This window comes from Ictidomys tridecemlineatus, chromosome 13 (genome assembly GCF_052094955.1).
Source record: "Ictidomys tridecemlineatus isolate mIctTri1 chromosome 13, mIctTri1.hap1, whole genome shotgun sequence".
NCBI lineage: Eukaryota > Metazoa > Chordata > Mammalia > Rodentia > Sciuridae > Ictidomys > Ictidomys tridecemlineatus.
In genome coordinates this window covers 97,200,524-97,225,791 of record NC_135489.1, presented here as the reverse complement: position 1 = coordinate 97,225,791, position 25,268 = coordinate 97,200,524, and the positions used below count along the sequence as shown (strand labels likewise).

General features: G+C 50.9%; 2 protein-coding genes across 4 annotated transcripts in view; one reads left to right on the top strand and one right to left on the bottom strand.

The window, feature by feature from the left end:
* The window catches only part of Shc3 (SHC adaptor protein 3), a 173,248-nt gene extending 170,358 nt beyond the window's left edge, over positions 1–2,890 (top strand). For both annotated transcript variants that reach the window (XM_078030657.1, XM_078030658.1), the window contains exon 12: positions 2,497–2,890. In XM_078030657.1, coding sequence (XP_077886783.1) covers positions 2,497–2,625 — 129 coding nt within the window. In that variant the 3' untranslated portion in view covers positions 2,626–2,890. The remainder of the gene's footprint in view (positions 1–2,496) is intronic.
* Positions 2,891–10,650: 7,760 nt separating this feature from the next.
* On the bottom strand, positions 10,651–23,562 carry S1pr3 (sphingosine-1-phosphate receptor 3). 2 transcript variants are annotated; one of them, XM_078030660.1, is made up of 4 exons: positions 23,151–23,559; positions 22,759–22,959; positions 13,969–14,172; positions 10,651–13,870 (listed from the first exon to the last, which is right to left on the bottom strand). In XM_078030660.1, the coding sequence occupies exons 3-4, from the start codon at positions 13,980–13,982 to the stop codon at positions 12,886–12,888; spliced, it is 999 nt and encodes a 332-aa protein (XP_077886786.1). In that variant the 5' UTR covers positions 13,983–14,172; positions 22,759–22,959; positions 23,151–23,559; the 3' UTR covers positions 10,651–12,885. The 2 variants fall into 2 exon arrangements, with proteins under 2 accessions (XP_077886786.1, XP_077886785.1); XM_078030659.1 differs by having other exon boundaries at positions 10,651–14,172; positions 23,151–23,562.
* Between the last annotated feature and the right edge of the window lie 1,706 nt (positions 23,563–25,268).

Genomic DNA, 25,268 nt, shown 5'->3' with positions numbered 1-25,268 from the left:
AAAAGAAATCATCAGTGAACCCATCTGGGCCGGGTGCCTTCTTTTGAGAAGGTTATTAACCTTTGATTCAGTTTCTTTACTGGGTAGGCCTATTCAGAGCATTACTTCTTCTCATGTGAGTTTTAGCAGATTGTGTCTTTCAGGGAATTGGTCCATTGTGTCATGTAGGTTCATCAAATTCATGGGCATAGAGCTGTTCACAGTATTCTCTTATCATATATTTAATGTTCATGGGATCAGTGACCCTCTTCCATTTTTCCTTGTGATTTCTGTCCCTCCACCGCTCATCTTCCTTAGCCTTGCTAATAGCTCAACAATTCTGTTAATATTTTGGTCTCACTGATTTTCTCTATTGATTCCGTGCTTTCAATTTCACTGATTTCTCATTTTCTGTCTTCATTTTGTGCTTTCAATTTCACTGATTTCTCTTTTTCTGTCTTTATTTCTGATTACTTTAGGTTAATTTGCTCTTTTCTTTTTCTGGTGTCTTAAGGTAGAAGCTTAGATTACTGATCTTAGACCTTTCTTCTTTTTAAATACATGCCTCTTCTGGTCTCTTCTCTGTACCCTGATAAGAATGAAGGTTTTCCTCTCCATTTTAATTTCCTCTTGGCTACGCAGAGCCCTGCACAGTTGTCCGGGGTTAGAATCTTTTTAGGAGTCTGGAGCCTAGGTTTGTCCTAGGTTTGGGCTGGGTGGTTTTAATCAGCCCCTGGCATTTCTAGTGCCATGTGAGGACCCACACAGATGGTTCCAGGGCCTGCAAGTTTCCCGGGCAGGAGCCAGATTGAAGTGCTGCAAGTATTTAGAGGAATTAGGTGGTTGACCCTTTTATTTAATTTAACAGTAAATTACGACTTGTTCCATGTGCTGGCGTTGGCCAGCTGTGTACCGTAGACACCACCTGGTGGTGCTCAGCTTTGGCAGCCTGTTGGAACCACTGTGGGACCATCACCACCCCCTCCTCCTGCTTCTGATGGGACTGTCCTGGGCTGTGGCCTGGGCGTGGGGTTGCTGAATGCCCCTCAGGTGGCTTGGGCCTTGGCCTGGCTATTTCAGGCGCTTTCTGTCATAGTCCTTCCTTCGTCCACCCAGTTCCTCCAGAACCAACATATTATTTAAAAAAAAAATAGAAACAAGGGGTTAATGTTAAGGCAACACCCCAAGAATACTGCTCTCACTCTGAGTTTCTAGGTGCCCCAGATTCTAAATACTTAGCAATGCATCACCCAGGGTGTCTTTCTTGGGTCAGAAATTCCAGGGAGTTTCCAGAGAATTAAACAACCTTCTCCAGGAGAAGGTGCTGGGAAGTCTTGCGGGAAAGATCTGTTTCCATGCTCATCCCACGGATCTCATCATTGGTGAGGCTGGATGCCCACGGAGCAGGGGCCTCTGCAGCTCAGGAAGTCTCTTCCTGCTCCAGGGCTTCCAGAGAAAGGTGAAGGGAACTCATGTAGGGGAAAATATCCTCATTTCAAAGCTTCTGCTGTTACCTTGAGCTGCTCATTGGTAGAGCCCTGAGAACGTGGCTTGCACTTCTCAGAGCACCTTGGGTGAGCTTTGCAGTGCATACACCTCAGAGAGAGGGTGAGCTCCTGACAACTCATATGAACGCTGGTGAAGAGGAATTTCCTAAAGTTGCAGAAGGAGGCCAGGGCACTGGGGCATCCTGGCTTGTGAGGGCTACATGGGTCAGGCATCCACTTCCCACCTCCCACTTTTCAAAGGAGCAAAGCTGAGCTGCTCTCAGGTGAGCTGGTATAGCAATAAAAGTCACTGGCTCTAGGGAGAGGTGGCTTATGGTCCCCAGGGACCACAGTACAGGCCAGTGAGCAGAACAGGGTGCTAACCCTTCTTCTCCCTCCCATTTGTATCTTCAGGAAAGGTACATGGGGTACACACCGTGCTCGACTCGAGAACAGAAAGCCCAGGAACACAGAGCACAGCCCCCCTGTCTCAGCCAGGCCCACCCAGGCCGGCCTGGGAGGAGTGGAGGGAGAGAGGCCACCTGGAGGTTCTGTCCGAGAGGCTGAGGCTGAGCCGGGTTCTCAGGGGGAAGCACTTCCAGCCAGGCAACAACTGTGCCTGTGGGAGAGAAGGGCACAGGAGTCCTTAGACCCCGCGGTCCAGTGCAGGGCAGGAGCTTCTGTGAGGGAGGGAATGGAGTCGGAGGTGGGGTAGCCCCTGGCTGCAGAGTCTGGAGAAGGCTGTGCCCAGTGTGGTCAGGATGGAGGAACAAGGTGCACAGGGTCCACGGAGCAGTGTGCCGGGACATTCAGGGCTCTGTCTCCGAGGAGTGGGCAGATGAAATGGGCTGAAGGGACCAGCTGCACTTAGTGACCAGGGTCTGGGTGGACGGCATCTTGAAGTCTGGGGTTCCCGAGTCCAGAAAGGCCTCTGCCCTTGGGCCGATTCAGATGGTGGCTCTGGATGCAGCGTGTTTTCTTTTCTTCTGTCTATGGGACACGCTCAACTTTCTGTTTGCTTCCCGCACAGATCCGGACGAAGGACAGGGTCTTTGACAGTATCAGCCACCTCATCAGCCACCACCTTGAAAGCAGCCTGCCCATCGTCTCTGCCGGGAGCGAACTCTGCCTCCAGCAGCCAGTGGAGAGGAAGCAGTGAGCCGGCCCGGCCCTCTTCCAACGCCTGCACCAGGTCAGGAGGACCTGGGGCGACAGTCGCCCACTCCAGGGACTGGGGTGGCTGCCTGAGGGCACAGAGCCTTCTTCAAAAGCCCCCAAAGGCAGGTTTCCTTCAAGTTCAAGTTTCATAAACTTGTTCCCAATTTCTCATATGCATATTAAAGGTGTACATACCTATACATCCTGTACAAATTATCCCTCTATATTTATATTTTTTAAGACTAAGAAAGATGATGTAAGACTAATGTTCTGTGCTGTATGTTTTTAATGAAAAAAAAAAAAAGTTTGACTGTAGTTGTCCAGGCAAAAATTTAACTCAACTGACCTATTCCACTGGGAAATTTCACTAGGAAGGTGTAACCTGCAGTTTTACTTAATAAGCACAATACAAAGGCAAGCAGGAGGTTTGATAATAAATAGAATTGTAATAGAATAAGGCAGCAAGCTGCCAAAAGAGTGTCTACCCCTGCGTTTGAAGTACTATTATGCACTTGGCCCTGAGACTGGATGGGCTGGCTGAATCGGCCTCCTCCTTCCACTTCCTGGGAGATGCCTTCCCTGCTCCTTGCACCGCGGGGCTCTGTGTGCACAGGGTTTCCACCTCAGGACCACCTGCTGCAGCTTGGCCAGACAGCAGGAGATGCTTCAGCTCCTCTGGGTTCTGCTGAGCATGGGCACCTGTCTCCCTTGACCCCAGTTATGTGCCGGGATTCATGTAAGGCCAAATACGGCACAAAATTAACATCATGCATCAAGATCTTGACTGGCAGATGTGGCTCATGATCCAATGAGGATGTGTGGAAGGCAGTGGAGGCAAATTCTTAGCCAGTGGGTTGACCACAGGCTGCTTGTAACAGCTGCAGGTGAAACAGCCCCGCACCCACCCTGTGTCTTCAATAGAGGGAAAAACGTGTCTCAGAGTTGCGGGGAGGGCAGATGCATGCAAGTGTGCAGAGTTCAGCCCTGGACCTGCTCACTGGCCGGTCCTCCTGGGTCTGGATGGGCTCAGGAGGAGGTTCCACCCCTGGAGTGAGGGATGGTGACCACCTTGCTGCCCCACAAGGCTTCCCAGAGGCTCAGAGGACAGGGTGAGTGCCCCAGGCCACAGCACTTCGTCCTGACTCTCTTCCTTCCAGATCAAAAGCTGTCATTTTCGGATAGATCCTTTGGTGTTGGGAAGTTGGCAATGCTTATGACTTTTAAAAAATATTGGGGCTGAGATTGCCCTGTTGTCTTTTCCAACACAGTTGGGTGATTCCGTCATTGGTGGGCACCTCCTCCAATGTCACCCTGGTCTCGGTGAGGTCCTGTTAGCACCTGTCATCCCTGGCCAGTAGAACCGAGAGCTGGGTCCTGTAGAACTAGGTGCTTGGAGAGGAACTAAGAGGCCACTTAAGTGTATCTGGTGAGTCGTGTTTGTGAAGTTCTAATGCTGAGTGTGTGAACTCCACTTCTGCTTTGGGGACGTGTGGAGTTACTAGATGAGGCTGGGTTGGGTAAGTCCCAAGGGTCCAAGGAGTCCAAGCTGATGGCTGAGTCAGTCTTCTAGAATGTTCTGTGGTGGATTGGAACTCTGGAGAGCCTGGCACGAATGCAGACCACCTGGCACTTCCTACACTGTTGATTTCAGGCACAGCCTGGACACCCCGCTCCATGTCATCCAGTGGCAGTGGCACCGACCAAGTGGCTGGTAGCAGCTGCTCAGGCTCCTGCCCTGTGACCACATAGGCTTTGGGGCAGCTCACGCCTGTCCCCTGGGAAGCTGTCCCCAGCACACACATATTCTGTTCTGATCCTCCAGTGTGAGCATCTACTGTACAGAAAAATGCTGTGAAATCATCTTCTTTGAACACGCTTTCCATCTCCTACTTGTGAAAGGCCCAGATCTTCATTTTCAGCGGCACTAGCCCCACAGAAAACCAAAGCTGAGGACCGGTTTATTTTATTTTCCTCTTGGGGGAGTAAGAAGTCCGTGGTTCTAGTAGCCCTCTTAGCTGAAGTCAGTGTTGGTTTAGTGGATGACAGACAGCATATATATATATTTTTTTCCTGCATGGAAATCAGTTTATAAAATCCAAAGTATTGGGATCAAATCTTTTTACATTTCGCTATTAATTTAAAATACGTGATTTGGATTTCGGATGACAAGATGGGTCACACTGAAATAATGTCAAGTTAAAACAAAACAAAACCCACCATTCCCTTTTAGCAACGACATCTCAAAGCAGATTTGAGATGTGGCCAATGACAGGGATCTTCTAATCTCCGTTCCCTTCGTTCTGTAAAGCCTGGTAGCGTACCCACGGGTAATCGCATCTCTTCTGCCACATTCCTTCCCAGGAATGTGATGGGGCATTCCCAGGAGCCTCACTCCCACGTGGGCCATGGAGGCTGGCTCCAGGTCATGCAGCCAGCTGCCAGCAGAGCTGTGCTGCTCCTCTGGCATTTCCGGAGCCCTGCCGTGTGCCAGCCTGTGCCTGGAGCTGAGGATTTGGAGGCACACCTCATGGAGACTCCTCCCTCCCCAGCCTGGGCTCTGCTTCCCCGTGAATCTCACACTGCATTTCTGCCCGGGTGGGGCAGCGTGGCAGATCAGCACTCCAGGTGCATCACGGAGCTTTGACTCCCTGGGCACAGTAGCCACAGTCTGTGCCGGGCCACCCTGGGCCTGTGGGAGTATGCCAGAGCCCTCTCCCCTTCTCACGAGCACCTCCCGCCACCCCACCCAGAACTCTGCTTCTTCTGGGAGTGCCAGATGGGGTCTAGCCGTCTTCAAATGCCCTTCTCTGCTCTGGCACGGTGACCCTGGAGACCCATGCCCACCCGCTCCAACCTCTGCCCGCCTGGGTGAATAACCCAGATGACACCTCTGTCCCTCTGAAGCTCTGGGGCTCCTGTGGGGTAGTCATGGTGGTCCAAGTCTCCTTGGATTCCGGCTGTCCCTGAAGAGGCTCCCTGTGGCATCGGGTGAGCCGGCTGACAGATGACAGGGTCTCATGACTCAGTCTGAAATCCCGAGCTTAAGTCACCGTGGGTGGGGCTTCTGACATTTGCAGGACCACAGGTCGGGGTTCCTGCTCAACCTGCATGAGTGACTGTCCTGTTTAAGGCCATCTTGGATGTGGGGGTAAACGGAGCAAGGTCCCGTCGGGCCAGGTGTGATGGTGTCCTTGAGGCTTGCCTGGTGGCAGAGGGAGTCACAGATAATTTTTAATGAAGACAAAAACTGATAGGCCATGAGTGGACGCAAAGGCCCAGCTTGGAGGAAGGGACGGGCCCTTTGAGGAGTGGACCCAAGAACGGCCCGGCAGCTTAGGGTCCTTGTTGACACGTGTCTGGCCTCCCCACCTCTCGAGGGTTCTGAAGATGCCCAGTGCTGCCATGAAGCTCTTCTCCCTCGGATGACCCCATTATCTACGTGAGGTTCAGGGCAGTCCCAGTTCTCATTTCCTCTGCAGCGGCTGCCACATGAACTCCAGCTGGGCTGAGTAGAAGCCCACACGGCAGACATCTGGTGGGCACCCCGTCTGTCCCAGCCCCAGCCTGCCCGGCCTGACACGGCCTGGGGCAGATCAGTAGCTGGAGTTCTCTGAGCCATGGCTAGCTCCACACCACCTAGTGGCTGCACAGAGTCCCCGTGTGAGAGTGTCGGGGTGATGAATGTGTGACGTGTCAGCAGATACTTGCTGAGATTCTTCATTCACAAAAGCGCACACCAGTTCTCTCTCCGTGGCCCGAGGTTGCATGCCATCTGTAAATCCCTCTCTGTGGACGGTGACAGCCAGATTGGAAGTGGGTAGGAGGATCTGGAAAGACTGCAGAATAGATCACTGCACCCAGACAAGGCTCTGCGGTGGGTTTCAGAATAGCACTCCGGTTCTCGTGGAACTTCTGAAGTGTTTTCTGAGAAAGGCAAAGGAGGAGAATCCCATTCCCAGAACACAGTGAAAACCTAAGCCTGGTGGCTTCTTCCAGGATAACGAGGGAGCTTTACAGGATGGTCCAGTTGGAGGGGACCCATGTTTTGCAGATGAGGAAACTGGAGCTAGGGGTCCTTCTGGAAAATGGCCGTAGTCAGTGGATGAATCTAGGAAAGAATGCAGGACATACCAAGGTCCTCTCGGGCTTGCCCATGAGGCTCAGCCCCACGAAAATGGCAACAAGTGCTTCTGTCCTCCGGCCTTCCCTCCATGCGCCATGTCAGAAGGCAGAAAGTCATTCAGAGGGAAGGGGTGGTTCTCCGGTTTCCTCTGACTTAGTTGGGGTTCTCTGGGAAGCAGAACCTGAAGAGGCTTCGAGCATATCTAATTTATTTGGGAAATGATCTCAGCAGTCGTGGGGAAGGGAGACAGTAAGGTGGCACTGTCAAGTTCCCATGATTGTGGACACTGGGACCTCACCCCTGGGAGGCCTGGGAGATACCTCAGAAGCAGCCCAGTGGAGGGGACAGAGGTGGAAAGTGGGCCTCTATTCACCAGGCCCATCATTGGTGGAAGGCTGTTTTTCGGGCCAGTTTCTGATCATCCCCGAGTACACCTGAGCACACTTCGCCATCTAGGAAGTCCTTGGGCAGAGACAGATGTTCTTAGTAAACAAACTTGGCGTGAAAGGCAGGCATTGGAACCACCTGAACTTGCTGGTTCACCCACTAATTACCGCATGCTGCAGCCTGCGTCCGTCCCTGACTCAGTGGATTGGGACTGAGGCCTGAGCCTTTGCATTTCCAACACACAAGGTGATATTGGTGCAGCTGATTGTCTTTGAGAGTTTTTGTCATTTATTGGTGGCTTCCCCCCCACCCTCTGTTTTATGATGAAGTCTTCATACCCCCCTTTGTGTCATAGTTCCCAGGGTCCATGCTGTGAATTCAAAAGCAGAGGATTCATAAGCACTTATAAACTCCTCGCCACCATTGCTGGTAGATAAAAATGCCATCTGCTAGCCACAATTTGTTTATAATGGGGTTTACACATATTTATAAAGTTTGCAAGCAACAAATGCACAGTTTTAAAACTGGCATCTTTTTTAGGAGTCAGAAAAATTGCAACTTTATACCAGGACCTGTGAATGTGAATTGCACATGTATATTCACGTGTACAGATAGATACTTGTGTTGATTTAAACAGATATGCCTTTGTGTGTGCCTGTGTGTGTGCATGTGTGCCGCAGGCAGGTGGGTTCTCTGCTGAGCACCATCAGATTTCTCCCTGGGGTTTGTAACTAATAGACAACTTTGGTGGCAACCTAGCACACAAGGAGCAGGAACAAAACACAGGACAGTGGGGTAGGAGGATGCCACTGTGGACCATGACAGAGGGACAAGAGGGAAGAGAAGACAGTGAGGGAAGCCTGAGGAGGGAGCTGGCAGAAGTAGGAGAAAGGAAAGAGGAGAGGGAAGGCAAAGCAAGGGCAGACTCACAGGGCTCCCTGCAGAGCCACCGGAGGCTGACCCCTGGCTGCAGCTGCATTTGATGGGCACAGCCCCTTTTGTAAGCAGTCTTCTCACCCTCATTGGTGCATGAATTCCTAGGTGGCAGGCCCTGCACTGGGCTTGTGGAATAGAGAAGGAAATATACAGGGTTTCTGCCTGAGTTTCTAATCCAGTGGGAAATCGGCATGGGTACCCACGTGCACACACGTGCACACATGTACACACACACACAGGAGGGTGTTGGAGTGTGACAAACCTTGCAATCCTGGTGCATCCAAGTTCAACAGGACATGGTCAGTCTGGAGCTGCTGGGAAGGCTTGGCCCATTGGGCATTGACACAGAATGTCAGAAGACACTTGCAACAGTGTTGGGAGGCAGGAGATAAGAGAGGCTCAGGACTCCCCTGGTGCAGGTGAGACACTGGCATCAGAAGGAGGGGAGGGGAGGGGAGAGCCTCCTAGTCTCCCTTCTTTCTTCCTCACAGTGATCTCAGATGCCCTGAATAAATGAATCCCGGACGTAAAATGCATAAGTGTTTCCCCAGGGCCTGGAGAAAGATTTTCACAGAAAAAAAACCACAGGAAATGAAACAATCCTGTGTTCAAGTATCTATTTGGTTGTCTCACCTTGGACTGTTGTAGATAGAAAAATACACACTGGGGAGCAAGACCAGTCGCTCTGAGCTTTCGAGGTTATGAATTCACACACAAGTAGACATTTTTTTTTACTGCAACCAAAATCTCTTAACCACTGAAATCAAGCAGCAATTAACCAAGCAGAAATGAATGGACAAATCCATCTCTGAACAATGAGTTACATTTTTTTTTTTGGTAACAACTATGTGTGAGTTGCAAGTGGAATGTTCTGTTCATTTGACTTTTGACTGTAACTTGTTCCAGAATATTGTGAAATTCAGTATGTGAATGTCTCTTTGTATTCAGAATTAAAACATTTGGTGTTTAAATCCCAGGGTCAGGAGACGATGCCATGTAAATTTTAATGTGTAAATTATAAGATACTTATTACTTTTTAAAAAGCATTTGGCTGGCAAATTATACATATCGATAAGTGAGTGATTATTTGAAAAATTTGTTTCCATTAACTTTTGTGAAGCAAAAAGATATGACTGTCTGGTTGTGCGGCCAATTTGCCCTTCCGGCTCTGAGTTTGGAAAGGAATTGGCTTCTCCAACATCCCTGAGGAGCAGAAATACAAAACTAAAAGTTTTCTAATCTTTCTTCTCTGAAAAAAACCATAAAGCCTAAGTTAATTGGCTGTTTTGGAGATCTGACAATTAACAGGCAACGATAATTGTCTTAGGTTCCCTCCTCACCTTCAAGGAATCCAATTAACTTCTTCAGGAAACGATGCGGTTTCCAGTTAGACTCCATCACCACGCACGCGTTGGTCGCTTGCCTGTGCTTCTGGGCTCGCCAGGCGTAGGATATGGCGCAGCAGCCTGGGTATCGTCACTACGACCCCAGAGTGCAAGGTGACACATTGTTATCATTGGTTATCAGAAAACGTGCCTTTCTTATTGGGATAGTGGTATGTGCATTTCTGATCACGCAGCAACCCCTTTGAATATTTGACTTAGATACTAAAAACATTTGGGCATCGAGGTTTTGCACTTGTAGATACAATTTAAAAGCATGGAACTGCCAATGTAATTAGACGTTTTCTATACAATGCACCTTGTTACATTTCTGTGAAAGGCTTGTAACCAGCGCAGAGTAACTATGGCTGAAGGGTTGAGCGAAACAACCATTTCTTAACATAGTTCATTGTTTCAATGACGATCCGTGTAAGTCCGCTGGCAATAAAGGCTATTGCGAAAAGTCTCTTTCATTTGGATGATGGATCTTGTGCTGCCTCATAAAAGACAGGAGGGCAACTTGGAACTTTTTTTCTTTTTCCCCCTAGAAAGTAGCACTCTCAGTTATTCCCCCTGGGAAGGAAAAACGGTGGCTAGGCAGAAGCCATTCTCGGAGGTTTATGTTAATTTTGCAATCTAGTGCCTAGTCTGCCTTGGACAGAACGGAAGGTGGACAGATGGCCGGAGGGGCACGACACTCTAAGTTGTAACAAGCCTCACCACCAGAACACTCAGGTCCAACACCAGCTTCTCTTTCCGCGGGACAGAAGGGAGAGGCTGTGCCTTACCATTTGTAGTGGAGATTCTGAACTACCCACTGCCTTTGCTTAAATAACAGCCAAACCGAGCAGAAAGAAACTTCCCATCTCTCTGGGCTGGTCTTTATTGCAATGGGTCTTACAATCTCCTTCCCATCCAAAGAGCCCCCCTGTGACGCTTCCTGAACACAGAAGAATCTGCCGGAATCGGTGCACACAGCATCCGGTCCACCAAAACTTCCATGAAGAATGAGAATGGGCAAGTCGAGGGGGTGATCTGGGGTTCTAAGTGTTGTTTGTCCCCAAGTTGCTGAGAAGCACAGGTACCAATGAGCAGCAGCAGCCCAATCCCCCGCACACCCCGAGGGAGGGGTGGCCCCGGTGAAAACAAGAAAACAGTCCCGCCACTCGGGCTCCCCAAAACTGGTTGACGCGCGGCCTTTTGGTTTTATTTATTTATTTATTTATGTTAACAAACATACATTGGAAATAGTAAAGGTTACTAGCTGCAAGGAGATCTAACACAGGTTCTCTGTGGCATATAAGATCACCCTATTTCCAGACTTCAGGGCTACGACTTTGACACACTCAACTTCTAGTGAGGAAGTTGGTTAGCTTGTTAGGAATGTGCACATGGATATTGAAGGTGGTTGGTTTTTTGCATACATCAAATGAGCATAATTACTTTCTTAGTGTATTTTTAAATTCAGATGGCTTAAAAGTTTTTGCATCATCTCCAAGAAGCCTGTACAGTGCCTCTTGGAGGGAGTGACGGATGTGGCCCCCGAAGAGGGTCGATGAATGAAAGCTGAACCGCGCAGATACTAGAGAAGTCACGGTTATGGACCAAAGTGTGACCGTAAGACACAGCATACTGACAGAGAGACCCAAGGCCCCCAAAGCAGCTCCACAAATTTCACTTCCTATGTGAAAATGCATTTTGTCTCCCTTATACATCTCTATTGTTCTTGTTCTTAATCCAGAACCTTCAATAAAGCTTTCCTAGAAATGCCCTGGCTTTTCTCATGCTATTTGATAACCCAATAAGCCATTTTTCAGTGATGTAGAGTCGGCAACAGTAGAGCCTCGTGGAGCATTTCCTTACCAATATCTCAACAGGAACAAAAAAACGAGGAAGGTCTTTGGTCAGTATGTACAGGTTACCCAGGACCCATGGAAAGCTTCCTCGATAAGAGCAACTTGCCAGGAAGGAATTTCTCTAACAAAGAGTCATTCATGAATTGAGATTGCTCTTTGAGGTATCAATAAGGCAAAATTCTCACTAACCCTAAAAAAGAAAAAAAAACAGTAGGGGGCGCTGGCGTGAAGTTACTCCAAGCGAGAAGCCTTCTGAAGGTGGCTTTTGATTTTTGTTTTTACAAAGAGCAAAGAGAGTGTGTATCTATGCCAGCCCTACGCACAGACTCATTTCCCTTCTGTGTCTACTGTGTGTATGATCCTTGGGGAAGATCACGAACAAGGATGCTTCTTAGTAATTCTTTTAAAAGGGAAACACAGCGATGTAGGTTCGACTGGTGTTGAAAAATAAAATTACAGTATCATGTGGGTATTATAATGCATCTCTCTGAAGCCTGAATGAGTTGTCAGATTACATTCTCCAACCTGACAACTAAGCTGCTCTAACAGTCGGGATCCGTGTCTGCTTTCGGGAAGCTGTGATTTTGCTGACGGTCCCAGCTACTCGTAGGTGACCGACTCTGTACTTTTCCAGTGCAGAATCCAAACTTGACCTAGAACCAGAGTTCTGTCTTCTAACCCTCTCCTTCCGATGGAAACTCCCCCGTTACAGGAAGCAGACCACAACCCCCGGTGACTTGGTGAGGCCAACCAGGATGGAGGGCAAACCCGGCCCCTCCCTCGTGAGCTGTTTCTTTGGTTAGCTGGGGAGCACGGGCTCTTGGGAGATCCTGGCTCTTGGGAGATCTTGGGAGATCCACCTCCCCCCAGATTAAGTGCTCTCTCACTTTTGGATGTGTTTAAAGTTCTCCGGGAACACATGACAGAGGGACACAGGGCTAGTCAGACCCACACATCTGGGGCTGGCCTTGGACGAGCCTTATTTGGGGAATTTAGGCCTTAACATTTTTCTTACCGTGAGACTTCACAGCAACGTAAAGAGGCCCACCTAATTCACACCCAGGTCCTTGTACCTGGTGCTGCAGTCAGAACACGTTTGCAGGACTGGTTTCCTAACTGGGCGGGGTACTGAGACTTTAGGTCGGCACCACGCGGCCAACGCCTGGAACGTGAATTCCATGCAACACAGAAAGGGACAGATACACAAGCACCCATTCAGTGTAGTGTGGAGTTACGAAAACGTCATCCAGAGGCACGCTGAGAAACACCCTGTGCAGCGAGTAGCCCCCCGACCTGCCCTCTTTGTGAACAAAAGATTGCGGCATCCAGAGTTCAGTAGAAGGCCGTGGATGACGTCAGCAGCTTCATATTTTGGTGCCCGAGACAGACAAAGCACGCTGTCTATGGAAATGGTTTGGCGATTCCTGGCGTCCCCTCCTCAGGAGACGGCCCCCGGGGCAGGTTATCAGGCAACATCAAGTAGATCTCCTGAGTCACAGCTCTTTAAGGGTCCCCGTGGAAGCGACACATGCAATAAATAAGAGCTTGGCTGCAGAGCTGGGCGCGTGGTGGAGATGTCACTTGCAGAGGATCCCGTTCTGGAGTGTTCTGTTTCCGTCAGTGATGCAGGATGTGGCGGCTGGGTGGGGCAGGCCATCCTTGATCTTTGGGGAGTGGCTGCTGTTGTTGCTGGTGCTGGATTTGCTTCTGCTTGGGTCCAGAGCCGGCTGCATGGGCGAGGCGCGGGCCCCCTTGCCCCTGACCAGGCAGTTGCAGACCAGACGGAAAAAGGCGCGCCGCATCTCCTTGCTGGCCAGCGTGTAGATGACGGGGTTCATGGCGGAGTTGAGGACCGCCAGCATGATGAACCACTGGTCCTTGAACAGGATGGAGCACTCCTTGGCCCTGCAGGCCACATCTACGAGGAAGAGGATGAAGAGGGGCGACCAGCAGGCGATGAACACGCTCACCACGATCACCACCGTCCGCAGCAGGGCCATGGACCGCTCCGAGTTGTTGTGATTGGCCACCTTGCGGCTGCTGGACTTGACCAGGAAGTAGATGCGTGCGTACAGGATGACGATGGTCACCAGGATGGCGATGAAGATGCTGATGCAGAAGGCGATGTACTTCTTGGAGTAGAGGGGCAGGATGGTGGAGCAGTCCGGGAGGTTCTGCAGGCAGTTCCAGCCCAGGATGGGCAAGGCGCCCAGCGAGAAGGCAATGAGCCAGCACATCCCGATCAGAAGGAAGACCCGGTGCTTCTTGTTGGCATCGTAGGGCCTCATCTTGATCATGGTCAAGTGCCGCTCTATGGCAATGGCCAGCAAGCTGCAGGTGGACGCCCCGAGGGCCACAAACATACTGCCCTCCCTGATGAACCAGACCGTCAGGGACAGGCTGAACGTCTTCTTGCCGGACATCAGAATGTTGACCTGGTAGACTATGCCGGCCAGCAGGTCGCACAGAGCCAGGTTGCCGATGAAAAAGTACATGCGGTTGTGAAACCTATTGTTTTTCCAGATGGCAATCAAAACCATCAGGTTCTCCAAGACGATGAAGCTGCAGACGACCAAGAAGAAGATGGTGGTGAGCGTGCTGCCACCCTGGGAGGGGTCCTTCAGCCTGCCCTCCAGCTTCCCCACGTAGTTGTAATGTACCTGCAGAGTCTCATTCGCGGAGGCCGGCTGGGGACCCGGAGGGAGCACGGTGGCCATCGCTGGGCATCGACAGGCGGTTACCTCCACAATCCACCAGGGGGCGCTCGGGGAGCGTTCATTTCAGAGCCCAGCAGGACGGCGGCTGGCCACAGCTTCAGGAAGGGGTGCAGGCGGGAGTCCAGGAGGAAGGTCGCACACTGCCTCCTGCAACAGGATGAAAGGAGAGAGCCCGGGATGAGCGATGGGTCACCACCTAAGGAACCTCCGCGAGGAAAATGCTGAGCCTTTGGACAGCTGGCCTGGTCAGGGCTGCAGAGGGTTTGGAAACACAGGCCAAGTTTCTAAGTGGTGGAGGGAAAGCGCTTCGGGGTCTGCAGTTACCAAGGTGCGAAATACAGTCATGTGGCCCGACCGACCCAAATAAAGGTTCCCCTGGAAAACTTCCCAGCACCAGGAGATGCCACCCTGTGGGTCTTTCTCTACCACGTGGGAGCTGGGAAACCATCTCCCCCAGTTACCTGGAGGATTCAAGATTCTCCCAGAACAAAACAAAACAACAAAACCCTAAAACACAACAACAGCAGCAACAAAAACCAACCAACCAAACACACACACACACACACACACACATACACACACACACACACACACACAAAAGGGACCACAGGATGGAATCCGGAATGACGCCTGCCCCGTTTTCAAGACCTCTCAGATGAGATTTGGAGTGACGTCGTGGGAGCACTGCTGTTTCCCTGGAAAGCTTGCCCTGGGGTCTGGAGGGGACTGGGTGTGCCTGGCAGAGGGTCCTGATGCCTGACCACCATGCAGTCACCACAGGAAGAACAGCTGAGGGCAGGGTGTGGACCAGGCAGCCGCTGGGCACCCGAGTTCAAAGCTTGGCGAGGCAGGAGCTCAAACCTGCCGACCTGGGCTGCCGCTGAGGTTAAGGGAAGAAGGACAAGCAAGAGGAGCCCTGCAGGCTTCGAGGTGCTCCACACGCAGAGGCCTGGGCTGGGGGTGTAGCTCAGAGCGAGGGGGTGCACGGGGCATGCTTGAGGCCCTCTGTTCCATCCCCAGCACCTCAAGGGGAAAAATAAATCAGAGGCCTGAATGTGAAGCAGAACTAAACCAATGCTTGTGAGCCAGAAGAAACCTCGTATCTGAGAGCACTGTGGGGTCACCCAGGCCACTAATCCAGGCACAGGCCTTGAGGGGTTCCGAATTTTAATACTTCCTCCACTGAATCCTGATCAGTGGTCATCTTGATGGGCATCCTGTGTGGTGACCACGATGCAGACCCAACTATCAAAGCAGAAATGGCTTTCAGTAGAATTATTTTTTTAAGTTGTAACTGACTCATAACAACTGCACATCTGTATGGGGTACAGTGTGATGATTTGATCCCCCACGTTGACAACATGCCATGATCTAATCAGGGTAGTTGGCGTTTCCTTCTCCTTAAAAATTTGTCATTTTTCTGTGTTGGGGAGTTTTGAATTCCTCTCTTTTAGTTCTTTATAAAATATGTATTGAATAGCTGTAAGCTGTGGACACTTACTGTGCTGTAGAACACTGGAACTTATTTCTGCATCCAACTATAACTTTGTGCACATGATCCAACCTCCTGTGGCCTGCTCCCTTTCCCAGCCTGTAGTCATCACTGTTCTACTCTCAGCTTCTATGAAATCGGCATTTTAGCTTTTGCGTACGTGTGAGGTCACGTGACATCTTTCTAAACTCACTGATTTTTAATTCGAATTATTTGAATATTTAAATATCTCATGAAGACCAAATGAGGTTGATTGAAAAATAGCCCGTATGCGTATCCAGTGAAGATGCTTTACTCTCCTGGTGTTGAAGCTGCAGACTTACATCTGGTTCAGAGAAGCTTGGATCTCTCGGCAACAATATGGGGCATTGCATTTTGGTGTCCAGGGTACTGTGAAGGTCTCACTCACCACGAGTTCCTTCCTGTGTGTGAATCCAGGCCCTGTGAGGGCCTCAGGCCCTTGAAGGGTCAGGAGCTTGCCCTGAGGCTGCCTTGTGGGGCTGAGAAGCCCAGGTAGCTTTACAATGTTTCCACACCCTAGTGACCCTCCAGGCACACAATCTGTCCAAGGGGGAAGTCAGATTTTCCCAGATGGGCACAGAGGGTTCCCGACCTCTTCACAGAGGTTTCCTCCAGCGTGTTGCAGCCTCCAGGGGTTGGTGGTTCTGGAAGCCCCAGGCTGTCTGTGCTGACGTGGGTGCTCTGCCTGGAACTGCTGGGCCCCTCCCCCATGAGCTCTGTCTGGGGTCGCAGAGGGCTTGGGTCAAGGTCAGCTCAAATGCCACAAGCTGGCAGAAGCCTTTACCTGTTGGCCAAAGCCCTCTGCTGACTTCAGAAAGGAGAGCGCCCAGCTCTGGAGTTGGGCTGACGATGAAGGACAGGAGGGGTGGCCTACCCAGGTCTCTCCGTGTCACTCATTAACCCACCCCCAGGGCTGTGTCACCCAGCCCTGCTCCCCAGCCAGCCAGGACCTTGGGGGTTCTCCTGGAGGCAGACAGAGCCCCTCGGTGGGCAGTGTTCCCAGAGCCCCCAACCCTGATGTTTATGCAAATCTTGTCTGTCCTTCAAGCCCCAAGTCACATTCTACCGGCTCTGTAGCATTTTCTGACCCTGGTGAACTTGACCCGAGGCTGCATACCACTTTTTAAAAATTGCCAGCAATCTTTCGAAGAGCAGAGATGATAAAAAGCAGCTGAATCTTTCTGAGCAGTTCAAACCCATGAACACACGGCCACTTTGCCTGGACGACCTTTATGTCCGGTGTCTTTCCCAGCATCTTGTACATGATCAGGTGCTCAGCAGAGGCTTGTGCCCTTTATGTCTGCTTGTCTGGTTGTTTCTTCACCTGAGAGAGGGACTGGAGGATCCACTCCCCACTCTGCATGGTGAGGGGAACAGGCCCTGGCACCGTGTCCTGTAGACGCTGGGCCCAAGCCATCCCCACGCTGCTGCTGAATGGATCCTGGGGACCTTGCCATGTCCCACCCACCTCCCCTCCAGGCTACCTGTTGTGCTGTCCAAGACACCTCCACGTCCAGGTTTACCTCAAAATGTCCCTGGGCAATCCGCACCACCACCAGGATTTTCTGCCTCAGAAAATGACACCCTGAGACAAACCCTGGTTCTCAAGGCAGGTAATGCAGGTAGGTCTTGGTAATTCAGACTGTTTTGGAGCTGACTCCTCTTGTCTCCTGTGTTGCGGTTTCCTCCACCATAACCCCACACCTCATTTTATACACCTCAATGCTCCCTTGAAAGTGTTGCACACTTTGGATTTTGCCTTGAAGTGTGTGTGGGGGGGGAGAGGGAGGGAAACGAGTTCCTTCAAAATGGCCAAATCTGGAGATAGAACAATACACAACACTATGCAAGCTCACATTTTTCCCTCTCCCTTCCCCTGGGTAAGACTGCACAGAACAACAGAAAAACAAGAAAACAATAAAGACGAGCAACCAGCCATCCAATGACCACAGTAAAACTAGCAGAAGATGTGACAGAGACCCATCAAGAAGACCATGAGGGTGAACACGCTTTCCCATCAATGCTGGATTTATCATTTCCCTTAATTAAACATTCATCACTCACAGAGTACATTTTTGCAGGATGTCTTTTGTGAAATATGATTCTCTGCATTTGCATAACTGGAAGATATCAGTCTCTCTATGGAATCTAAAAAGCTTGTTTTCTCTGGATTATCAGCATTTACAAAGCTAGCCCCATCCTGAGAGTTAAGTGCTGGGCTAAAAGCCAAAAGGCCATATTGATTTTGGCTCTGCCTAAACATTGTTGCCAATGGTCAGAAGCATATCATGAGCAAGTTCTTCCCATTACTCTTAAAGGGTGCTAGCCACAAACCTCAAGTTTGTCAGACGACAGCTCTGTCCCCAGCAAGCTCAGCTCAGTCCTCCCACTATTGGAGCGCTGGGCAGTCAATCTGTCCCCCTCCACACACAGACACAATCTAAATACCATGAGATCAGCATCCAGAACAGCCCCAGGGGAGACCCAGCCCCTCAAGCTACCTAGTGCCCCTCCTGGTCACTAGCCTCCAGGGTGACCACACTCTTGGGCTTGTCATCCTGTGGTGAGGTCACCTGTTTCCGCCCCTCACATAAATGATCCCCACAGGACATGAAGGTGTGGGACACATTTCTCTCACCAGGATGCTCACGGGAATCACGCCGGGGGACGCGGCCAGTCCTGACTGCTCTCATCCGTCACGTGGACATGTCACCCTCTACTCGATCTCGTTTGTGATTTCTCTAGGCCCACATGCTGTTTGTCAGCAGGCCTGAGAGAGGGTGTTCTCCCGGTGGACACACGCCTGTGCTTCTGTGGGCTACCCTGGCTTTCTGAGGGGCACGCTGGTGTCTGAGATGAACGTCTGCCACGACTCAGGGGTGCTGGGCTTCCTGGATGTTAGCACCGACGGCAGCTTGTCCCCACCCACCCCCATCCTGCAAGATGGAACCAGGACGGGAAGCCAGGTTGGCCTTCATCTCCAGGGCAAAACCGACACAGAACGGAGCCTCACGTTCTGTTTTAATTTAGAGGCTGATTGTCCAGAGCTGGCAGTGACATGTTGGTTTAATTTCCACCCAAACACTTAAAAAGACAGCCTAGTGCTGAGAAATGTAACTATGGGGCAGACGAGTTCTGTGCAGAATCGGAAAGCGGTGGCACGTGGCAGAGGTACGGACGAGCTGCAGGGTCTCCAGCCAACCACACTCCTCGGCAGCGTCCTGCCTGAAGTTCACCAGCACAGAACACTCGGTTCTGAGTCCTGCCCCTACCAGCCCTCCCTGGCCACCCTGGCAGCCCCTCACTCCTGCTCCCTCCCTGGCTCTGCCAGGGACTCAGGTATTTCATTGTCTGTGTGTGCTCTCCTCCCCGCCTGCCCCGACCGCATTTCCAGTCACTGCGTGTGTCAGGAGAGCCTCTGCTCACCCCTCAACTTCTCCTAGGACTGTTTCCTAACAGCTTTCCCTTGGCCTCATGGACCTGCGATCAGCAGCTACCCCGAGGCATTTTAAACACCAACATGTTCACTCTTCTGCCCAGAAGAAATAAGACACCTTCTAGAAGCTGATTCCATGGCGGATGACCCCAAGTTAGACCCCACCAACGTTAAGCATGGCTACCTTCCCCCACTCCCAAAGGAGCATCTCCTGGGGGGAGGTGAGCCTGGGAGAGGGGGCCAGATGGATTCCAGATGTGCTTTCTACTCTAGCCATTCACTTTCTCCACATGTCAGTTTGAAAAATAAACAAACTATAAAAAGAAGGGAAAGGAAAAAAAGAAGAAGGCTAATATTTCTCCAAAGTCTAGCACGCCTGCCCCCCTCCCCCACCCCCCACACATAAAAGGAAGGCACAGAAGATAGGAAGACATTTCCCAGGTCACATGCAAGATGCTATGTTTTTAAAAGGAATATTCTCCTGGGAAAGTCCACCACTCTGTCCCCCAAACTGAATGGAAGCACCCAAGATTTGCCCACGAGCAACATTTCTTGAAAAGCAAGAATTTCCCTTTTTCTTTTCATTTTAAAGAATTCAGAAAGGAAATAATGAGCTGGCCTTTTCACGGCTCCAGAGAAATTCCTCTGCTAATGAGTCTTTTCCCTTGCTCTGGTTTTCTTGGGTGACCTCACGCGGCCTCCAGATAGTTCATGGAAAAATGCAAGCTTTACACGCGGTCTCACGCGCCTGCCACTTTGATCTAGGCCCTCTAATGAAGCTCCCTGGGGGATGCCAACCGCCACAGTCACGCCAGGTAAAGGTCTGGCATCTTTTCCCACTTTTCTTCTTCAAAGCATGGAGTTGAATTCACTTTCCTGGTGGAGATTCTTGCTTTCTGGTGGTTTCTCTTTAGACCAATCTTTAGCAAACCAGGCTGGGGTGCTATTACAAACCTGGGCAGAGTCCACCGAACCCCAGACAGGGGGACTGTGTCCAAGGAACCCCGGGTACTGGCCCCACACAGGCACCCTGTGAACATCCTCCTAGGCTTCCGGACTGGTCCAGGGGAGGCAACTGAATCTGCTCCCTTTGGCTTTCTAACCAATCTTTTCAAACGGTTTCTGCTCTTGTTCTCAAGAGCACGGGATTGGATCACTACTAAGATTTCCACAAAATGAATGTAGATGTGTGGAAACAGGCTCGGTGAGGAAGCCAAAGGCAAATTCACACAAGAGGTGTCCTGCCCAAGAAGTCCACCTGTGGCCCACTCTGTGCCAAGGCTAGACACACAGTACCATTTGCTGTCTTGAGGGTGCACAATAGGAAACGAAAGTCGGGGGAGGAGCCATTTGCCCTAGGTCACAGAGTCTGGCTGGGCTGGATGTCCTTGTCATCTGGTTCCCATGCACGCCATCAGGGATAGGCTCTTTGGGAGGCTGTCACCTTGCCACATGTCCTTTTACTAGGAGGTGATACGAATTTTCCCAGTATGCTTTACAGCCGAATTGCCTAGCTACTGTGCTGGCAAAATATTGGAATGACACTCTGGGGACTTTACTGAAATATTTAGAAAATTCTGAAGCCAGGAAAATGGAGAAGTATGTTCAAGACCAAAAAGCTGGCTGAGGACCTGACTCGAGGTCACTGTGCTTGACCATACCAGCAGCATGCTTGCTGACAGGACAAACCCAACCACTGGACGTCACACTCTAGACCCCAAAATGTTTTCACCTAACAGGCCTATTGCCTTGTTGCATTGAAGCAGCTTCCGTTCCTCAAAAATAGAATGCAAAAACAAACAAACAAACAAACCAGAAAACAGGAGACTTTATGCCCAGGAGCTGTGATAAAAGCAACCGTTGAAATGAATTATTAACTGAAACTATTTTTCCTCAAAACATTATCTCCCAAAGACTTCTGGAAAATCTCTTAAGGTATTTAATTGAACAGAAAATGCACGACACAGGAATAATATAAATGGTTCCGAAAGTGATAAAGAGGACTTACAAAGCCAGATGTGAAGACTAGAGGGGCATGGTAACCTACAGCACCACAGTTCCAGCTAGCTCTGTGAACAGTTGGCTGAGAGGTTATCTCCAGGCTGTGGCAGGAAAAAAAAAAGTGTTGTACAATAGGGAAACCCCCAATTTTTCCAGATTGGGATGTGCCCAAATTCTCATTATTGAGAATATAAATATACTGTAGATATTGAGGAAGATGGAAGAGATACCACCATGGAAATAATTCAGCGTCATGATTTCCAGAAAGAGGGAAATCAGTCTCTGAATTTTGAGGAATCAGGTCACTAAGAGTATACGTAAAGCTTCTCCTACAGGAAATGAGAGTTTCCAGCATCCAAATAGGGTAGAAAATTAGGACTGTCCTGAACTTAAAAAAAAAATCACAACTGTTATAAGGCAAATGGCATTTTCAAAGCTCCAAACTGGTTTTGACTTCATTCTCTCTTATATCTTAGGTGGAGGCCCTAAAGGGCTGACTTTGAAGGGTAGATGGATCTCTGGTGTCAGAAAACAGGAATGACTTTGGTAGGGCCCATGTGAACATTAGTGGGTTTGTGGATTTAAAACACCCAATGTGTAGTCCTTCTATGGCAACACAATGATTCATCTGAACATTGAGCTCTGTATCAGTTAAAATCTGGACACTTCTGCCACTCAAGCAGAGCATGTGCATACATCCCTCCACCCGCCACCTACCACTCAGATAAAAACCAGCCCTGGTCATTGAGGAGCAGAACAACAGCCTCCCCTCTACTTTCTAGGAATTATAGTTTCCTTAACCCTGCCTGCAAGATTTGCATCCATGAAGAAAAGAAGAAAAGAATATTGAAAAAAAAATAAATCACACCCATGTGATTATATCAAACATTGGATAATTTTACTGTTCAGATTTTAGAAAGCCACCCAATTCTGGAAGTCTTCGAGACACAGGATGGAAGAATCCTCTGTTCATGCTGCTGCCTTTTCTTTTCTGCAATGTTCAAATCAAAGTGTGTTCCCTTTAAAAATCCAACAAGGAGTCCCTCTCTTACATCTAAATATAAAAACACCACAAGGAAATATGCCATGGGGAGTGTCCAAAGCCAGAAAGAGAGAGACAGAGGCAACCAGAAAGATCGGTTGAGACAGAGACCCTGGGGAGACGTGTCTCTTCTTAGGCTGCACCTCAATTATGAAAGGAACAGTGCCCATCTCCCGCTGAGGACCTGGCTACTGTGTGGAGGGGACTTGGACTTCCAGCTCCGTCTTGACAGCCTTAACTGACTTGTCAGAGATATGTTAGGAAAACTGGAATGTGGTCACCAACTAACGATCACCTAAAATAATGATTTTTTCCCAGGCGCAGAAACCCAACCCTCCTCCACCCTCGTGGTCCTCAGGGTCTTCCTTTGAGGAGGGCACCGAACATTTTTAATTGCCCAGGGAAAATCATAAAGGAACTTCAAGCCACTTCAGTTTCATTCAGTTGATGCCACCCGCGTCCCTCCAAACACACTCCAGATCAGCTTTTTAAAACGGGTCCCAGGGTGGTTCACAAGGAATCGCCCTCTCTGCCCCTTCCTGGCTCGGTCACTTGGGTGGATGGCCGGGAGGCGGGATGCTGATGTGGAGCGCTCTGGCGGCGAGTGAACTCCGCGTCCAGGTCACCGCGGCACCCAGGACCGGCTGGGACTTTGTCCCCAAAGTGGGCCCCGTGGATCCCCCAGGCCACCCCACCCGGGTCCGCGTCCACGCGTCCCCAGGACCAGGACCGTGCGCTCACCTCCGTCTGGAAGGGGCACTGGCCCCCCGGCATCCTGGCGGCTGGTTGCGGCGGCCACCCAGGCGCCCCTGCCTCCGCTCAGATACCGGTTTAGGGCGTCGGGAGGTCGCTCCTGCCCCGGCGTTTGGCTTGAGCTCGTCCTGCCAACTCGCTCAGGGCCGGGTCGCTGTCGCCTGTCCCTGGATCCGGCTGGCTCCGTCTCTGCTCCAGCGAGTCGGAGCACAAACTTTTCCAGCGGCCCGCGGGGGCGGGGCCCCGCAGAGCCCTCCCCCCGCAGAGCCCTCCCCCCGCCCCCAGCGCGCGTCCCCAGCCCCCAGCGCGCGTCCCCAGCCCGCCCCTCCTGCCGCCCGGCCTCACAGTGGCGCCAGCCCCCGCAGTCCGGCCCCGCGTACCGGAGCAGGGGCTCGCCACCCCGTCTGGACGCCCTCCTGCCCCACGCCTCAGTCCTCTGGGGGCGCCGCGGACCCCCAGGTCCTGGCCCAGACCGGTCCCCACACCTGACGTCCTCCCCGCGAGTTCCACGGGCGCCCCGGGGCCCAGCGGGGACAGATGATCTCAGTGGGTCTGCGCGCTGGGACCGGCCCCTGTCCGGCGAGAGCTGAGAGCGAGGGTTCGGACTGCTGCTGCTGCTGCTGATTAGTCCATTCTAAACATCGTTATTGCTGTTATGAGTAACGTGGTCATTACTGTCCTGATGGTCACCGTTTCCGTCTGAAATTGACTGTCCGCAGGCTTGAACTTGTAGGTGAGCCTCTGGCAGGATTTTCTTTTGGATTTCTTCCCTCCCTGCCTTCTCCCCTCCTTCTCTGCCCTCCTCCACTCCGGTGCCCTCCTACCCCTCTGCGGGCGAGAACCCAGCTCCTCGGGCGGCGAACGCGCTCCCGCTGCGGTTCCGGCTCCGCGCCCACCCTGGGTCCACCCTTGGTCCAGCAAATAGACCGGCAGCAGGAGGATGACAGCTGAAGCCCCCCATCTGCCCCCAAACTAGCTATGCTGTACCCCGAACTGCGCGCCAGGATCTTCTCCCTGTGCCTGGAGAACTGAGGTCATCCCTGTGACGTCTTTAAACAGAAGGAACCCCGGCAGGGGATGGCCAAATTGTCCATGAAACGCAAAGAACAGAGACTTCAATGGCCTGAATAGGGAAACCATCCTAGAAGCTTTGGGGAGGAGGGAGAAGGGGAGACACAAAGGCTGGAGGAACTCAAGAGCTGTTATTCAAATCAAGACTGTAAAATCCTGGGCAGACAGAGCTGAGCCCCTAGAGAAAGTTTAGGGTGTTGGTATCAAGAGCTCCGAGGACATTTTCACGTTTGTCCTCTTACCTCCTGAGGCTGAGTCCCATGCATCCTTCCCTTGGAACAGGGAGCATATGATTCTTAGGGGTGCATTTGCATGTTAGGGCAACAGGGTAGAAGTTGGCCAGCACCTCTCCTCCTTCTGTCACCTGGTGAGAAATGCAAGCCCACGGGGACATGAACCCTGCCCAGGCAAAGCTGCAGGGCTCTGCTTACCCTAGGACTCACTGGTAAGGTGCCCCCGCCCCCAGCTGGGAGACCAGCTCAGTGTTTTCACACCGTCTAATTTGCCTAGCCTACCAAATTTGCTCACCAATTTGCTTTCAGAGTACTGAAAAAACCAATTTCTGACTCCAACTGCAAGTGGGACCAAATGTGTTTCCATTTGTTTGACTCCTACAGCATCAAGTCAAGAAAAGGAGAGGAGGGAGTGTGTTTCATGGACCTTTGCCATATCTGGTAACAATAGAACAGCCTAGCCACTAAATCTACAGCACACACACAAAAAAAACGGTCCATCAGTTCATTCACAAGTGTATTGAGTTACTTCCCACTTGTAAAACTCACTGCTGGGGTGCTGGCTGAACTTTGACCAGCACCCATGTCTTCATTCACAGAGAAGATCATGCTGGGCATTCATGAGTTTGGCTGAGGCCTCCAAAACCAGTCTTGGGATGGACTCCAGCAGTCCTGAGGATAAAGCGGGACTCTTGATTCTCCACTGAAGATTTCCATAAGAAAGACACAGGGATTTAGCCCAGAGCATCTCACTAAGGGGTCCCTAAAACTCCTCTTTCAATTAAGTTTCTTTTCCCCAAAGATGCCCAGTTTGGAGAAGCTCTCCCCACACACAGGCCTCTCATAATCAAGTGCCTCATCTTATCCCTGGACTTTAAGACCAGACACTGGTGCCTGACAATAGGGCACTCTATGCCCCTGGAGACCCTAGAGAGGGGCTTCTCTCACTACTTCTCTGGGGAGAATATTTCTCCCTACAATTCTGCATCCCTGGTTGGTGAGAAAAGCAATTTAACAGAGGGATACCGGTTTATAGGTATGAGAAGGAATAGGGGGGAATTAGGAAATCCTCATTCTGCAACCCTGGACGAAATAATTGAGTCAGACAGGGTGTGCCAGTAGGTGTGGTGTAGTACCTGTAGGTGAAAGTGTGCAGGCAATCCGGTTAATCACCCAGTGCTCATTGGAAGAGAA

Excerpts from the sequence above, each read along its gene's own strand:
- S1pr3 (XM_078030659.1), bottom strand. The coding sequence starts at position 14,025 with ATGGCCACCGTGCTCCCTCCGGGTCCCCAGCCGGCCTCCGCGAATGAG.